Consider the following 19,323-nt stretch of genomic DNA (forward strand, 5'->3'; position numbering starts at 1 on the left):
ACGAGTTCAAATGAACTCTTTATGAGGATAACATGAGCCTGGTCATGAGCGGCTCAGCCTGTTTCCGAGCCCTATAGGTATCAGCATGGAAGCTGCTGGCCCAAGTATTATTTTTGTCGACCCAAACCCAACCCGAACAACATGCAGATTGAATTTTGAATGCAAATTTGCCTGGATATCCCACCTGAATATTAACCGGTACCTGACCTGAGCAACATGCAGGTTGTGTTTGGGGCGCAAATTTGCCTAGATATCCGACCCGACCCGACCTGGCTGACCTGAATATTTTATATGTATTTTTAGTGTAAACATACTTTTTCAGCACCATTCAAATTATACAAGTTGGGTTTGGGATTCATTTTTGTGACCCGAAATAATCCTGGTCGGGTACCTAAACGGCTGAACATGATTGATTGTTATTTGGGCTGGTTTGAGTAGAGTTTGATCCTAAAACCCGATCCATTGACAGCTCTATCTCTTACAACAACAACGCCAAAAGAAAGTTGATAGATACAAGCTAAAAAAAATGAATGAAGCAACAAAGCCATTGGAAACTTAGGGGAAGTCCGTGAAGGGTGATAGGAAGGAATAGAAAAAGAAGAAGAAGGTGAATATAGAAAAGAGGCAGAAGATCATCTATCAAAAGTAGTACGTGATAAATAAAATTTCAAACTTAGAACTAAAATGATATTTCTAATACATGATATTTTCAACATAATTGATATTTTGAAGATGTCAAGTAGTTTTTTTGAATTATATCGGTTTTTAACAATGTTATGCAATATTTAAATTATTTATTTATTTTTATATTTTTAATCCGTGACCTGCTCTCCAATCGTTTTGAGGAAAACAATTTTTTAATTTATCACAAGATTTTCTTTTCAAAAAAATCTGAAACTATGATCCTAATCTATCGGATTAGGTATTAGGATCTTGTTTTAAGATCCTAATTCTGAATAAATATAATGTCGGTTTAGATCGGGGGTCCAATCGAACCCGATCCATTTTCACCCCCCGAGTCCCCGACCCCTAGGGCATCCTCATTCGTCTCTCTCTCTCTCTCTGAAACTCTGAACAACTCATAGGAAGCAACGGCAAAATCCTCTTCTTCCCTAAAGAAAAGAAAAAAGAAACCCTAGAAAGAAACAGAGAACGAAGAAGAAGAAAAGGAGGAAGTAAAGGGAAGGTGGTCTTGGGAGGGTAGAGGGGCTCAAGGAAGGATGTATCTGTACAGCCTGACGCTGCAGCGGGCGACTGGGGTGGTGTGCGCGACGCATGGCAGCTTCGTGGGTGGAAAGACGCAGGAGATCGTGGTGGCGCGGGGAAAGGTGCTGGAGCTCCTCCGCCCCGACGACACTGGCAAGCTCCAGACCCTCCTCTCCGTTGAGGTCTTCGGCGCCGTCCGCTCCCTCGCCCAGTTCCGCCTCACCGGCTCCCAGAAGGACTACGTCGTCGTTGGGTCCGACTCTGGCCGCATCGTCATCCTCGAGTACAACAAGGAGCGCAACGCCTTCGACAAGGTCCACCAGGAGACCTTCGGCAAGTCCGGCTGCCGCCGAATCGTCCCCGGCCAGTTCCTCGCCGTCGACCCCAAGGGCCGCGCCGTCATGATCGGCGCCTGCGAGAAGCAGAAGCTCGTCTACGTCCTCAACCGCGACACCGCTGCCCGCCTCACCATCTCCTCCCCTCTCGAGGCTCACAAGTCCCACACCCTCGTCTACTCCATAGCTGCCGTCGACTGCGGCTTCGACAACCCCGTCTTTGCCGCCATCGAGCTCGACTACTCCGAAGCCGACCAGGACCCCTCCGGCCATGCTGCCATCGACGCTCAGAAGCATCTCACCTTCTACGAGCTTGACCTCGGCCTCAACCACGTCTCCCGCAAGTGGTCTGAGCCCATTGACAACGGCGCCAACCTGCTCGTCACCGTCCCCGGCGGCGGCGACGGCCCCAGCGGCGTCCTTGTCTGCGCTGAGAACTTCGTCATCTACAAGAACCAGGGCCACCCGGACGTCCGCGCCCTCATCCCCCGCCGTGGTGACCTCCCCGCCGAGCGTGGTGTCCTCGTTGTCTCCGTCGCCACCCACAGGCAGAAATCCATCTTCTTCTTCCTCCTGCAGACTGAGTATGGCGACATATTCAAGGTCACCCTGGTACACCAGAACGACCAGGTGAGCGAGCTCAAGATCAAGTACTTCGACACGATCCCGGTGATGACGGCGATGTGCCTGCTGCGTTCGGGCTTTCTCTTCGCTGCCTCTGAGTTTGGCAACCATGCCTTATATCAGTTCAAGGCGATCGGGGAGGACCCGGATGTGGAGTCGTCGTCTGCCACGCTTATGGAAACAGATGAAGGGTTCCAGCCCGTGTACTTCCAGCCTAGGGGGCTCAAGAACCTGGGGCAGATCGACCAGGTGGAGAGCTTGATGCCCATCATGGACATGAAGGTCATCAACCTCTTCGAGGAGGAGACGCCGCAGATCTTCGCGCTCTGTGGACGGGGGCCACGCTCCTCGCTGCGCATCCTCCGCCCTGGGCTCGCCATTAGCGAGATGGCCGTGTCCCAATTGCCCGGTGTCCCCAGTGCAGTATGGACGGTGAAGAAGAACGCGAACGATGAGTTCGATGCATACATTGTCGTCTCCTTCGCAAATGCCACTCTAGTTCTTTCGATTGGAGAGACTGTGGAGGAAGTTAGCGACAGTGGGTTTCTGGATACGACGCCTTCTTTGGCCGTCTCGTTGTTGGGAGATGATTCTCTGATGCAGGTCCATCCCAATGGGATCAGGCATATCAGGGAGGATGGGAGGATCAACGAGTGGAAGACCCCAGGGAAGAAGACGATTGTGAAGGTTGGATCCAACCGGTTGCAGGTGGTGATCGCACTGAGTGGTGGGGAGCTCATATACTTTGAGATGGACCTCACCGGTCAGCTGATGGAGGTGGAGAAGCACGAAATGTCGGGTGATGTTGCTTGCTTAGACATTGCCCCGGTGCCGGAAGGGAGACAGAGGTCAAGATTCCTTGCGGTTGGATCCTACGACAACACAATTCGGATTCTTTCATTGGACCCTGATGACTGTATGCAGGTTCTGAGTGTGCAGAGTGTTTCATCTGCACCAGAGTCGCTGCTGTTGCTTGAGGTTCAGGCCTCTGTTGGTGGGGAGGATGGTGCGGATCATCCGGCGAGCGTGTTTCTGAATGCAGGGTTGCAGAATGGTGTCCTGTTTAGGACAGTGGTGGATATGGTGACCGGGCAATTATCTGATACGAGGTCTCGGTTCTTGGGGTTGCGAGCACCAAAGCTCTTCTCAGCGATGGTGAGGGGTAGGAGGGCGATGCTCTGCCTCTCGAGTAGGCCATGGCTGGGATACATTCACCAGGGGCATTTCTTATTGACTCCTCTTTCCTACGAGACTCTTGAATATGCAGCTTCATTCTCATCAGATCAGTGTGCTGAGGGAGTGGTCGCTGTGGCGGGAGATGCATTGAGAGTATTCACTATCGAGAGATTAGGGGAGACATTCAATGAGACGGCGATTCCTTTGAGGTATACACCAAGGAAGTTTGTTCTCCATCCGAAGAAGAAGCTCTTGGTGATGATAGAGAGTGACCAGGGAGCTTTTACTGCTGAGGAGCGGGAAGCTGCTAGGAAGGAATGCTTGGAGGCTGCTGGATTTGGAGAGGGGAATGGGAATGCTAACACCGAGCAAATGGATAATGGGGAGGATGAGGAGGAGGATCCTCTTCCTGATGAACAGTATGGTTATCCGAAGGCAGAGTCGGGCAAGTGGGCATCTTGTATCAGAGTTCTCGAGCCAAAGAGCGGGAACACAACTTGTCTGTTGGAACTGCAGGAAAACGAAGCTGCATTTAGTGTTTGTACTGTGAATTTTCATGACAAGGAGTATGGAACTCTCTTGGCTGTTGGCACGGCCCAAGGGTTGGAGTTTTGGCCCAAAAGGAATTTCAAGGTAGGGTTCATTCATATTTACAGGTTTTTGGAGGAGGGAAAAACACTTGAACTGTTACATAAGACGCCTGTGGAAGGAGGAGTTCCCCTCGCCCTGTGCCAGTTTCAAGGCCGTCTACTAGCTGGCATTGGTCCTGTGCTCAGAATCTATGACCTAGGGAAGAAGAAGTTGCTAAGGAAGTGTGAGAATAAGCTATTTCCTAATACCATTGTCTCAATTCACACATACCGGGATCGTATTTATGTGGGAGACATCCAAGAGGTATGCTACTATTCAGCTAACATGCTCTAGTTGATATTTTTATAAGAGGATATTCTTTTTATGATGAATATTGGTTGATTTCATCTATAAATTCTTTTCTGTATGCAATGTTCTATAACTTGGACATTTGATGGAGTTAACTTTAGCCTTACTGCTGATGGTCGCTTTTAGTTACTTGTTGTTGGTTATCATCATACAAGTAAGTTATCCAACAGCAGACTTTGTAGAGACTAGTTTGATGTAACATAATCAATGATGGGGAATCTCCGCTGTTTTATACAGCTTTAAAGACGGCATCATCATCAAGAAATTTTTTCTCTTCCTGCTCGGGGTATGATAGAAGGCTTAGATGTAAGGGGAGTCTTACTGAGATTTAATGGTCAAAAGCAATACTTCCTTCAGAAGCCATAGCTACACAAAACACTTGGAAGATCTAGGTGTATTTGGATAGTATCCGTCCAACAATATTACAACACTTAAGGTGTAGTATCGTAGTTAAGATAGGCCCCTTCTTTCTTTTCACTTATTAGTTATCTGACTTCTCCTTCCTTCACCCATCACTCATACTGGTCTTGGAAAAGTTATTCTCCTTTTCTTCTTAATTTTTTTTACACAAAGAATTGCCCAGACTTTCGAAAATCTTGCCAATAGTTTGCTGGTGAGGCCTTGTCAATCTACTATCTTTTGGTTAACTTTATGTATGGCCTACCTGCTCTTTTTCAGTTGTCGTGAGATGTCAAGGCTGATGCCTGACCAATAGATTTGGTGGCTTGTATCATCGTGATATCGTCCCTGCAGCTTTGCGATTGGAAAGCTTCAACTTGGTGTTGGGAGTGCTATTGTTTCCTCTCATTCTATCTTAAGTGCTTTAGAACCTCCAAAAGGAAAAAGGAAAGAAAAAAAAGGAATTTGACTGCAGTAAGGGATCAGAAGTCTGTTTGCTATCTGCATGGACTGCTTCTAAGTGGCAGTGTGTCTCTTAGCCACATATTTGAAGCCTACCATTATAGTCACTTCCATTGCCATTCTTCCTCTCTGGTTACCAACACATGTAAAGTCATGCAGCAGGACAGCGACATGGATTTCTAATGTTGAGGTTCTTGACACATTAAGGTGCTCCAAGCTCCGAAGAGTTCATAAATTTTCCACAAGACTGTTCCTCCCTGTCATCTGATTGCACTCTTGGTTGAGTTCATGAATTTTTCATTTTTTTCTTGCATGCTTTCGTAAGTATGTTTGTCAACTAAGTCCAATGTCACATGGACACAGCTAAAAAGACATGGCTACACTGTTTTTGTGCGGTTTCCCATTAAGAGTACTACATAAGTGGAGGGCAGACAGCTAATTAGAGGATTCTTGTGACGTATTATGTTAGGGCTGATGGCCTGGTTAGATTGAAGTTTGTCAAATCTAGACTATCTAGTAACTTAGATAAGCTTTACTGAACTGTGACTCATAACTCGATGGTTAGCTATTCTTATTGAGTTGATGGGGGATTTGTTTTTGGCTATGTCACTTGGGTACGAGTATGGAGGGTACGGCACTGCAATTCCAAAAAATGTCGGTACGAGGACACTGCCATATACGTAATCACATAAATACAAAATAAATTCAAAATAAACTGAATATAATCTAAATATCTATGTCACACAGACTCTTCTAATAGGGCACCACACCTGCATCGCTCCCGCACCCAGGCGGGTGCGACACTTGGACACAACTTCCTTTGTGTTAGGTGAAGTCCACCACACTGAGGTCCATTTCTATCCAAAAGTAGATTCAGCTAACCCTAATCAAGTCCATTTTTATCTATATTATATATATAAATACATAAATGCACACACATACACTTAGTGTTAACTTAAAACTGTTAAAAATTATATATATACCCTCCCCGCACCCCCGCACCCAAGTTTTTTTAAAGTGCCGCATCCGCATCCGCATCCGCATCCGCATCCGCATCCGCATCCGCATCCGCATCCGCATCCACATCCGCATCCGCATCCGCATCCGCATCCGCATCCGCATCCGCACCTATGTGACAGCTAAATATATATGCTATATCTAAAATATATATTATATACTAAAAATATAAAGTTATAAACTGAAAATATAATTATAAATTATAAATTATAAATTATAAATTATAAATTATAAATTATAAATTATAAATTATAAATTATAAATTATAAATTATAAATTATAAATTATAAATTATAAATTATAAATTATAAATTATAAATTATAAATTATAAATTAAATACAAACTTGTATGTATGGAGGGTAAAATGATGTGTCTCGACACAGGGATACGCGTGTCAACACGGGTTAGGAGGGAAACATGGAGTGTCCAGGTACTATAAGTTTTTGGTTTACTTATACATAACCTTCTAAGCTTGTTTGAAGTACAATCTTAGTTTGCTCCATCAGATAGTGACAATTCTTTGATGATTTTCTCCATTGCTATTTTACTCCCACAGTCCCTAAACCTCTATCCTTAGATGCCAAAAGGCCAAAAAGAAAAAGTTGAAAAAAACACTCGTTGCCTTCAAGTTGGAAATCACATAGGCATGAATCATGTGAATCAATTGAACCTCTAAGTTGTTGTTTTTCTGAATAGACTTGAAATAACTTGAGTAATGAATATACGTTTTTTGTCTCAGCTTTTGATTCAGGTCAAGAATGCCAGAAATTGACTCTGAGTTGAGGAGGTAGTCTGAGTTGCAAGCAAATTTCGGGAAAAATAATGTTTTACTCATAGTTGGTAATGTTGGGGTAAACAATAAGAGTTTACATAGAGCCAGATCTAAATGTTGGCTAGGTGTGCATCCTGTGGTAGTAGTAGTAGTTATGAACCTGTAGACCATTCCCCTTGGAAGTGGTGAAGGGAGGGCCCCAATATGTACACACACTACTTTGCTACTCAAGTTGGACCGAGTAAACTGAGTTGAGTTAACTTGATTAAATCATCAACCATTCAACAGGCCTGTCCCTGCAACTGTGCTTCTAAATAGAGCTTATCTCAGTTTTTGGCGTTTCCTGTCAATGTTGGACAACAAGGGGATACTGCTAGGACTAGGTGTGGACAACGGGCTGGGTACCTATCAGGTTTTCGGGTACTCGGCCTGATCCAAGTTAGGTTTGGGCCACCTTTTTATAGCCCAACCTGATAAATAATTGGTCTGGTCTTGGGCATTAGGGTGAGCCTGACTCGAGGCCTTGTACCCAAATAGAAAAAACTTTTTAAATCACATTTTTCTCAAAGGATAGCCGAGGGGTCAGACCACATTAGATCCAAAGCCCGAGAGTGTTCTCAAGGTATGAGAAGGTGGAAGCTTCATCATCCCTTTATAGCACATGGAGTGCCTTCCACCTAACTCCGTTCTTTGATGTGGGATACCCAATAGTTCACTTTTAATGCATGGGTTGAATGATAAACATAAAGATTCTATTTATGGGTAGATTACCATTAATACTCTCTCTCATAAACGTTGTTGCCTAATATTTTCCCTTTCTTTTGTGTAAAAAGAGGTAACACTTTGAAAACTTGTTAGTCTTATATCGATGTGTAAAAACAAGAGGCTCATTCCACATCTATAAAAGGATGGGCATCTGCCCCTCTTTACAGTAACAGAATCGGCATCCCATTTTGGATCCGACCCACTGGACCTGCCTGATTCGGGCTCCGATCGGGCTGGTATCAGACAAAATTCAATGCTCGAGTCTGATAAGACTTGGGCTCAACTTGAGCTCGACAATAGTCGGGTTGGGTTTTCAGCAGGCACTAGGTCGGGCCTTGGGTTGGGCTGGCCCAGCTCGACCTGATGGCCACCCACAACTAGGACTCTCCTATATTGAGCATTTTTAAGCATTTAAAGAAGTGGATATATATCTAAGAGATTGAAAGAGTTTTTTTGCAACATGTAGTGAGCTCTTAGCATTTGCATTTGATGAGAATTTGATACCGCTTCCTATCAAAGAAAGAAGTACAAAAGCCTTGGAAAAGTTGGAGGGCTTGATTGCTCATTTGTTTCTTTGTTTCAGCTTCCAGCTTTCTGCTAACCCAGTCCCTGATTAAGCTATTAGTCCAAGCCTTAGAGGCCTAAAGTTGAACATAAGGAAAGAGTGGCTGACATGGTTAATAGCAATGTCATAATTATCGTATCGGAACCGTACTGCATGAGCCTGAGATATGGATGTATCATACCATATCATATTGTATTGTAAGATACGGCGAAAAACTTGAATTAAAAATCACAAAAAATATGAAAAATTACAAAAAAAAGAGAGAAAAATTTCCTAAAAATTTAGAAAATAAATCATAGAATGCGAAAAATTCAAGAAGAGTCGCTGGAGCTGGATGTGATCGATCAGGAATCTCGCTCTATTTCAAGTATGTCCTCCAATGTAGGGAGTCTAATTAAGGAAGGATATCCAATTGGCCACATAAGCAGGGGTAGAGGATCAGATTCAAATCTGATGGGCAGACTTTGGATATGGGTCGGGTCGACCCTCTCAAGTCAGGGGATAAAACTCGTTTTAAACAATCCAATAAGAAAATGTTGATGCAGTCCAAGGTGAACAAATTAGTGTTGGCAATTGAGGACAAAGTGAAAGACAACGGATGGTCTCAGAAGAAGGATGCCGACAAAGAAAATTTGAATTCAGGCGTGTATGATCAGATCAGACCAGTTAAAGCGAATGAAGTTAAAGTTATTATGTTTACTGCTCTCAAAGAAAATAGTGCAAATTTGATGACAACTGGGGGACCAGAGGGTCAACATGGTTCCCAAATTCTCTAGGATTCTATTGGCCTTGAATGCAATCACGTGGAATATAGAGACTTGGGCAGGTTCCTGGGCACACAAGGAAATAGCTCGCTAAATATTTAAGTGTAAAGCTGATATTATTTTTCTATTGGAAACAAAATTATCAGTTTCAGCTGTCTAAAGTGGGGAGAGATTTTTTGAATTTTAGTTATGTTGGAAACGAAATTTTAGTTATATTAGTTAAAAGAGGTCGGGGTAGGCCTAGGAAGACTTGGATGGAGATGATAGGAAAGGATATGAATGCTTTGAACCTCACCGAGGACATGGCGTTGGATAGAAATGATTGGAGGAAAAGGATTCATGTGGAAGACCCAAAATGAATTTCTTTTTTGGTTCATATCGCTGACCCCAATTGTTTTGGGATGAAGGCGTAGTTGTTGTTGTTGTTGTTGTAGTTATGTTGGAAATTTTGAATACGATTTGTCTTGTAGAGTTCTTTGTTTATGGAAGAATAGTAACATTCAAGTTAAATTAGTGTCTGCTACTGACCAATGCATTACTATTAAAGTGTCCAAGAATAATATTACTGTTATGTTGACTCGTATTTATGCCCATAATTATTATGTTCGGTGAAAGCTTCTCTGGCAGCACCTTCAGCATCAAAATTTCAATATTCCTTGGGCGTTAATGTAATGCCCCAAAATCCTTAACCCAAAAATACATGTATTTTTTTTTGTAGTAGAGTAAACAACAAAAAACATTCTTTAAAAATCTTGGGCAGGTTACAGGCAAACTCACACATTGTTAAGGACTAGATCCAAACCCCTTTGGGCTTGGATCCAAGCCCACACACAAATATTCAAACCACGAATTTGATATTCGAACTCCATTCCTTCTCGAATACATTCAAACCATAATGAGATATATTTAATCAAACTTCATGTGTTAAACATTTCAACATATCAACAGAGTTTAACAAATGACACGAGTCCAAGAAACGAAAAGACAAAAGTGTGGTTCAGTGACTTGTCGCCCATCCAGTCATCGACCGCAATATCAACTACTCTTTACCTAAAAATGTTAATAAATAAAGGGTTAGACTCTCCCTAGTCTGGTAGGTTAACAATAACCCCACAATACTTGCAAATAAGTAAAACATACATAACATCTTTGTTCGTTCTATCATTGCATGTATATGTTTGTGCAAACGTAACATCCATTTATGAGACACAATCATAGACAGGATATACAATTCCAGTCTATGTCACATGGGTGCGGGTGCAAGGGTGCTGCACTTTCAAAAAACTTGGGTGCGGCAAAAAAAAAAAAAAAATATATATATATATATATATATATATAATTTGTGCAGTGGAGGGGTCGAGCTGATGAGTTGTGAAGCCTGATTCAGAGTTTTTGCCCTTGCAGAAAGGGGGGTCCGGGGGCTCCCCCCGACACGGGTCCCGCTGCGTGGTCAGCGGGCGGGGATCCAGGAGGGGCCGCCCCTGGCAGGGGTCTCTCGGGGGTGCTGCCTCCCAGAACAAATTTTTTTTTAATAAAAAAGCTGGACACAAATTTTTTTTTAATAAAAAAGTTGGACACAAATGACCCTGGGTGCGGTCAACGCACCCAGGGTCGGGTTGACCGCACCCGCGTCGAGTCGCGTCGACGCGGGTGAGGCACCCTACTAGCCGAATCCCTGTGACATAGATTCCAGTTCAATAATAATTAACATGCTATGATATCTCCAATCAATGTCAAACTATGATTCACCAATCATCTCAGAAGGATATTTAATAATTATGGATAGGCTATGGATGAGCTGGTGTATAGAGAAAGTCCCAACAAGAGCGCATGTCTTTCTCTTGTGAAACAAGCGTACTCAGATGCTAACTGGGCAGGAGATCCCGTGACTAGACGATCTATGATAGGGTATGACGTATTTCTTGGTAATCATCTCGTATCATGGGCTAGTCGTAAGCAACGAACCATGGCACGATCTAGTACAAAAGCAGAGTAGAGGGCTATGGCAGTTGTCACTGCAGAAGTCTTATGGATACGTCATCTTCACTTCTCCTTATGTCAACCTGTTACTAGATCACTATTATTTTGTGACAATAGGAGTGCCATTGCCATTGCCTCTAATCCAGTTCAGCATGGGAAGATGAAGCATGTTGAGTTAGATCAACACTTTATATGGGAGAAAGTTGAAAGCAAAGAGATTTGGCCCCTCTTTATCAAAGGTGAAGAACAATCAGCGGATTTATTTACTAAGCCGTTAACATGTGCAAGTCATTGGTTCCTTAAGACCAAACTCTCCATGGTTATGAGTAACCCATGTTCAGTTTGAGGGGGCATGTTAAGAATATGTGTTATCACGTGTAAGGGTATTTTCATCACATTTGTACTTTAGTATAAATTTGTAATTTCTCCTTATGTGCAGGGGCATTCTTGTACACCATATATATATATATACAGAGAGAGAGAGAGAGAGAGAGAGAGTTGGGCGTGACCTAGAGGTTGGTACGACCCTTGCTGCATTTCTTTTCCCCTAAACTTTTCTCTCTTTCTTTCTCTTTCTCGTGAGGTAGCGAGGCCTTAATTCCAAAGTGTCATTTCTGTCAGAGCGTCCCTCAGGCAAATCTCAAAGTTAGTGCACCCCAGGAATGTGATTAAGAGACCAAATCCACTTACAGGCTGGAAAATCTTTGCCTTGCACACTAATCACATCCCATGCTGCATTTGATGTGATTCCTTTGAACTGCTTCCACACTAGTTCATCCTCTCTATTATGTCTTAAAATCATCAACCACCTCTAACACCTTCAGTTTCACCTCCTCATCCATGACCTGCAAAACAGAATTTGTTAGCACACATTTATCGAGACATTTTTGTCAATCATGTCTGCCACTTCAACTTTTTTTCATCTACCTCATCTCTTTAATGGTCAACTTTCTTTCGAAAAGACAAACCAAAGCGTAAGATCCACACCACTAGTCTGTCCAAAATTCAACCTTTGGTCCACTGCCAACAGACCATTTGGCCTCATCTTCAAAAAAACAGGTGCTCTCCACAATGCTTCTCCAACCCCATGATGATCCATTGGTATTCTATCGATACCATTAGAGCCTTGACGTTCCTACTTGATGAGGACCAAGTTCACCCATGGGTTGCAGGCCTTAGAGGCCACTTTCCACACCATCTTAGCTAATAAAGCCACATTGCATTCTTGTAATCTTTTTATCCCAAGACCTTCATCACACGGATTGCAAACGGTTTTTCAAGCTATTAGATGGGATCGACGATGGTCACTAGTATCATTCCACAAGAATTCACAAATAAGGTGCTCAATTTTTTTCTTCACAATTTTAGGTAATCTGAAACATATCATCCAAAAAATAGGATATGACGATAGCACTGACTTGATGAGCACTACCAGACCACCCATAGATAGGAGTTTACCATTCCAAGATTCCAAACTATGCTGCAACTTAGAGACCAAAGGACTACAGAACTTGGTACTTAATTTACCAATAAATATTGGCACTCTTAAATATTTGAACGACAGGCCTGCCTTGAATTTCCAACCAAACAATCTTTTTATGCAAATCATACGACCTAAAGTTAAATTGAAGGGGATAAAGGTTGACTTTTCCTTACTAATCATCAGCCCAGACACACACTCAAAATGGTCAAGGATCCTCTTAAAGTTTTCCACCGAATTTTTTGAATCCCGAATGAAAAAGATGCATCATCAACATAGAAACTATGTCTCCAATGGAACGATCTCACAGTATCTGGTAATCATTCTTTTTGTTCTCTGCGAACATGAATCTATGGGACAACCTTTTCATCACCAACAAAAACAAGTAGGGAGACAAGGGATTTCCTTGTCTAATCCCTCTGGTGCTCCAGAAACACTTCAGTAGGCTCCCTGTTAAGCATAACTGCAAAGGTCAGGGGTTGAGATACATGGCATCACTCTGTTGATCCACTGTAGAGAACCCAAAAAGCTCCATAGAACCTCTCAAGAAGCCCCAATCAATGCGGTCATAAGCCTTAGCTAGGTCAGATTTGAACATGATTGTTATTTTCGTACTATTCTCTAAGGATTGGACCATCTCATCAGCTATCAATATGCTTTCTTGTATTGATCTCTCTTTCAAAAAAGTCTGCTGATTTTCGGAGATAATCCTTTGAAGAATACTCCTCATACTATTAACCATCACTTTAGTGCTGTTTTTATAAATGACGTTGCAAAGGCTTATAGGCCTAAAGTCTTTGATTTTGGCTGCTCCTCCCACCTTCGGAATCAAAGTAATGTGTGTGGCATTTATCCTTTTGAGGAGATGGCTAGACTGAAAGAAGTCTTTCACTGCCAAACAAACATCCTTACTAATTATATCCCAATAAAATTGGTAAAAAATCACTGGAAACCCATCGGGGCCCGGTGCACCTTCCCCTTTCATTTGATACACTACCTCCTTAATTTCTTCATCCTCCACTGGGGCAAATAAATTTTTATTTTACTGAGTACTTACCTGTGGGTCACGAATACCTTCCAAATCATAAACATTAACATGAATCTTCAAAAACAGATCCTTGAAATACGATCTGGCCTCTTGATTCATTTCTTTTTGGCTCTCCACTTTCTGCCCATCTAATTTTTGGATATAGCCTATGTCACATGGGTGCGGGTGCGGGGGTGCGGCATTTTCAAAAAACTTGGGTGTGGGGGTGCAGCAAAAATATAAATATAAATATAAATATAAATATAAATATAAATATAAATATAAATATAAATATAAATATAAATATATATATAAAGTCCAAAAGTTGGACATAAATGACCCTGAGTGTGGTCAACGCACCCAGGGTCAGGTTGACCGCATCGGGTGCCGCACCTGCACGCTCACCCGCATTGCATCGCGTCGCATCGACGCAGGTGCGGCACCCAGTTGGCCGAGTCCCTGTGACATAGGATATAGGCAATACGGTTCACCTGATAGTTTTGCATGACCCGAGTATGAAAGAAGCTAGTATTACGATCACCCTCATTAATCCAGAAGACTCGACTTTTGACGCCAGAAAAGTTCTTCGATTTGACAACACTGCTGAAATTTCTCACTTGAGCCTCTATACCCGCCATAACATCACCTTTATCAATAGCCTCTTGCACCCGTATCATATCAGCCTCTAGGCTTCTCTTAAGGCTTAAGCCCTTCAATATTGCCCACCTTTTGTTGGTTGCATTCCTTCAACTTTCTTTTGATTTCATCAAGTTTCCTCACGACTTTGAACATCAATACACCTTTGGCTTTCATATTCCAGCTCTTCTCCACAATATGATGACACCCATCTTTAAGGGTCCACATTTTGAAAAACTTGAATGAAGCCTTAACTGGTTGCTGGTCTGAAGTCCATTTAAGGTGAATGCCAACATGATCGGATATCAATTTGGGATGAACTCTATATCCGTGCTTGGAAAGTGCACTCTCCATTCCGAATTGACCAAAGCTCGGTCAATTTTGCTAGCCTTGAAATCCCACCCTTTTTGGTTATTTGACCAGGTGAATTAGGTGTTTCCATTCGCAATTTCAGATAATATTGACAATAGTCAATAAAATCATTGAATTCTTTCATGGCCAGGGTTGAGGGCTCTCGTACTACGACTAGGTCTAAGCTAAGGCGGCGAAAGGTTGGAGGAAAATATGGGAAGAGAACAAGCTCTGAAAAGGGGAGGCGAGGAAGTAGGAGGCATTAAGAAGAGGCGACAATCCGCTCTTGGACTTAAGAAACTGGGCATCGCGTGCTCAAGCTTGAACACCAACCCGCTCATCCAAGACTCTAACCATGTTCCAGTCACCCATTAACTGTAATATCTGCAAATTCCCTAGGATTTTTAAATAAACAAAAATGGAATTTCAGGAATAAAGTGGCAATTGTTATTTTATCTTCAACTGGCATTTAAGTGTAAATTATTAAATTGCCATTTTCTTGATAATTATGATTTAATTAGCATTTATTTGTTAATTAGTAATCATTTGCTAATTTTATTTAATTATTATCTAGATTTAATTAGCATTAATTGTTAATTAGATTTAATTATCATCTAATTATTAAGCATATTTAATTGACATGTATTGTGCATTGGCATTTACAACAACAACAACAACAACTACGCCTTCATCCCAAAACAATTGGGGTCGGCGATATGAACCAACAAAGAAAATCATTCTGGGTCTTCCACATGAATCCTTCTCCTCCATTCATTTCTATCCAATGCATTGGCATTTAAGGGTGTAAAATTATTTTAATTGACGATTTAAAATTTGAAAGGCTAATTAACAATTTTAAAGTCTGGATTTAAGTTACATGCATGACGATTTTTAGAAATCTAGATTTAAGTATGCATGCATGTTGATTCTATAAATTTGATTCGGGTTGCATACATGTAGATTTTTAGAAATCTGATTTGGTTTATGCATACATGTGGATTTTTGAAATCTGATTTTGTTTATGCATACATGTGGATTTTTAGATCTGTTTTGGTTTATGCATACATGTGGATTTTTAGAAATCTGATTTGGTATATGCATACTTATGAATTTTAGATCTGAATCAATTGGGATTAGTTATAAATCTGATTGTGCCTATAAATCCGATTATGTTTACAAATCGGATTATGTCTCTGCATTTGATTATGTGTATGGACACTTTAAAATCAGATTTATGAAAGGAGATTATGCTATGTGTTTGAGCACTTAAAATTCATAATTTATGGTAAATGATTGTGCTACGTGTATGGGCACTTAAAATGCAGATTTTTGGTAAGTGATTGTGCTGTGTATGAGCACTACAAATCTAAATTTATGGTAAGTGATTGTGCCATGTGTACGAGCATTGCAAATCTTAATTCATGGTAAGTGATTGTGCTATGTATATGGACACTTAAAACCAGATTTGGGGTAAGTGGTTGTTGCTATTTATGAGCACTTAAAAATCAGATTTGATGAATGAACATGTATGATTATTGACTATTAAGGCACCACACAAGCTTTAAAAATCAGATTTGTGTTATGTTCATGTGTACTGAAATTAACACGTATGATTATTGCCATGTGTATGTTGAAAATCTGATATTTGTACTATGCTTAGAATGAATGTCTTGCATGTGTTGTATTGTGGTGGTGATATTGAATCATGTCTATAATGTTCAGCATGATTGTCGAATGCTATCATGATATGTTAAAATACTGCATGATGTTGATTCGTAGTGCTATAAGGTATGAAATGTATGCATGTACTATTTGATGCTTATATTAGAGCTTGTGTGGTGCCTTAATAATTAATATTTATGTATATGTCTTGCATGTGTTGTATTGTAAGGCATATAGAGCATTCATGTACATGTTTGCTCTGGAATGAGCTAGTGTTGACAAGAACCCAAGAGGTTATGAATGATACACACATATAAAATTATTTGATTCACCTTGACAGGTGAGATGTTCAATTGGTTAAAGGCACCCGAGCGAATTGGATGGGTTATGAACATGTTGAAACAATAAATCATGTATCTACTCAGAATGAGTAGTGTGTGTGGCCTATTGATGAGGCACATATGTTGGAACATAAGCCCTGTAATAAAGAGGACCCAACAACTCATTTAGAACACGTTCTACCTTGGAGAGGGTAGGTAGTACAATCCCTGAGTGACCACGATATATATAGATTGAGCTATATATGAATTTTATCTTTGTGAGAAAAAAATAATATTCTCACCTGGTTTCCAGTCCTCGGGAGGTAAGGGGGCCTGGATCTACCAAAATGTTTATCCTAAGGTGATAGATCCCGTGACTGTTGTTCCTTCCACACATAGTTCAAGGGAGAAAAAATTAATAGGTTTTGATCTCTGTCACACAGTTACTCCATTTTGACTGCCATTCTGTATCCCTTTATATACAAGGTTTATTGGGAATTTCATAAAAATGGCTGTATCCCTGTATCCACACCCGTATCCATGTGACATAGGTTTTGATGTTCATGAATCCTTATATGCATACTCACAAATGAGCAAATATATGAAAACTTTGTGAGTATGCTTAATTTTGTTAATTAATTTCCTGAACTTGTTCAGTTCTTAATTCCCTTTCATTCATGGCTCAAGGGTAATTGAATAATAGGGTTTGATGTTAATGAAGCCTTATATACACTTACATTATGCATATTAAAGCTTCCATTGTGTATTGTGTCACATGTCACCTGCACAGGCATGAGAGGAACAATATCACCCGTGTGACGGATAGCTTGGTTCCTCAGTACCTGTATCCATTTGGCGGCTCTATGATAGTATATTTATCCTGGTTGCGTGGGCAGGTGGTGCTTCAAATTAGCAGAACACTAGCATATGCAGATGCTACCATGGCTCTCTAATATTTAATCTAAGTACTGTATTCTTATTATAAAAAAATCACTGTATTCTGGTGTCTTGTTTCTGAGAGAGCATTTTCAAGTCTAGCTCTTTTATATGTTACAACATTGTGTTGTGTTGATGCATGCAATTTTCATAGGTTTTCCTTAGTTTTAGCCATTGGTTATAAATAGGCATAATGATGTTCAGAGCTTGTGTAGCACTGTGTTTGTTAGTGTATTAACGTGGACCACCAGTTTTTTTTGCTGTCCTGTTTCACAAATGTGATTTGAACCTGAATTACAGGTTTCTTGGAAGCAGGCAAGTTTAGTATTATTAATCTACCACTTGTTGATTGAATATCTGCTTCTTTCTTTTCCCTTTTGGCCAACTCAGGATATTCTCTTTCTTTTGTAGTCATTTCATTATGTAAAGTACAGAAGGGATGAGAATCAGCTGTATGTATTTGCGGATGACTCGGTTCCGCGGTGGCTGACTGCGTCCCACCATGTAGATTTTGACACTATGGCTGGTGCAGACAAATTTGGTAATGTATATTTTGTACGATTGCCCCAAGATGTGTCTGATGAGATTGAAGAAGATCCCACTGGGGGTAAGATTAAGTGGGAACAAGGGAAGCTGAATGGTGCCCCCAACAAGGTTGAGGAAATTGTTCAGTTCCATGTTGGTGATGTTGTTACATGCTTGCACAAGGCATCTCTCATACCTGGTGGTGGTGAATGCATCATATATGGGACAGTGATGGGTAGCCTAGGGGCATTGCTTCCATTCACATCTAGGGAGGATGTGGATTTCTTCTCTCACTTGGAGATGCACATGAGGCAGGAACATCCACCACTTTGTGGCCGAGATCACTTGGCTTACAGATCTGCTTATTTCCCTGTCAAGGTATTTTGTCAACATTGGAATTGCATTTCTTAGTTTACTATTTTAGTTCTATCCCATTGTTTTAGTTCCTACCATAAAAATTCCTGGAACCAAACCAAGTATTGGTTAAAAAATCTGGTAGACTGGAAACAACTTTAGATTGACCAAGTTACCATGTCTATTTGTTAGTAAAATGATGGTATATATAGGAACCATGCTCATTTAGATTTATTGTATCATCCCTTCATGTAAACATAGTTGATTTGTGTGATACCTTGTGTTCGCTGCATGACCGACTTGTATTTGTGATTGTTTTTGCAGGATGTGATTGATGGGGATTTATGTGAACAATATCCAACATTAGCTCCTGATTTTCAGAGGAAGATAGCAGACGAGTTGGATAGAACTCCAGGAGAGATTTTGAAGAAATTGGAAGATATTAGGAACAAAATTATCTGAAGGATGATCCTGATCGCTCCTTGTCTGTTTGCATCCAATGGACCCTTTGGTGCATGAATCAGATGGGCGTTGCTCTTTGTATAACTATCAAAAGAAATCTCCAAGCCTCTTGGGGAACAACAGAAGCTTTGTATAACCACCATCAACAGTTTCTGGTGGTTAGAAGGCCTGCCATTCGAGCTGTGGCACTGATGGCTTCTGGTGGGATCTGCCTTGTTCGCTGGCTCGTTTACAAGATCCCTGCAGACTTTGGTTTTTTCAACCAGAGTTGGTGTTTAAAAACTGCTTTTGATATCTTCTGTTATGTATCATCTTTTCACTAATCACCTGAGAGGTCTATTAGTATTTTTATGATGTAGCGTTTAAATGGTTAGGTATCACCGGGATATGCTTGCGATGCTATTTGTTGCAGCATCATTTTGGTCATCTGTTTCAATGAACTTGTTCTTAATTCAAAAATTTTATGCAAAGAGACGAGAATTACTGGTAGTAGCCTGGTGGATGGGGTTATGCGCGTGTGCATCTGCGTGTGCACGACTGCAATGATTCATGATGTAGAGCCTTT

The 19,323-nt window shown here is 41.2% G+C and overlaps 1 protein-coding gene across 1 annotated transcript; it reads left to right on the top strand.

Moving 5' to 3' along the window:
- Window positions 1–992: 992 nt before the first annotated feature.
- On the top strand, window positions 993–19,228 carry LOC149821182 (spliceosome-associated protein 130 A-like). Its single transcript, XM_089982721.1, has 3 exons — window positions 993–4,235; window positions 17,829–18,320; window positions 18,621–19,228. The coding sequence occupies exons 1-3, from the start codon at window positions 1,221–1,223 to the stop codon at window positions 18,756–18,758; spliced, it is 3,645 nt and encodes a 1,214-aa protein (XP_089838847.1). The 5' UTR covers window positions 993–1,220; the 3' UTR covers window positions 18,759–19,228.
- The last annotated feature ends 95 nt before the right edge of the window (window positions 19,229–19,323 follow it).

Source organism: Nuphar pumila, chromosome 12 (genome assembly GCF_984573655.1).
Source record: "Nuphar pumila chromosome 12, dmNupPumi1.hap1.1, whole genome shotgun sequence".
Classification (NCBI taxonomy): domain Eukaryota; kingdom Viridiplantae; phylum Streptophyta; class Magnoliopsida; order Nymphaeales; family Nymphaeaceae; genus Nuphar; species Nuphar pumila.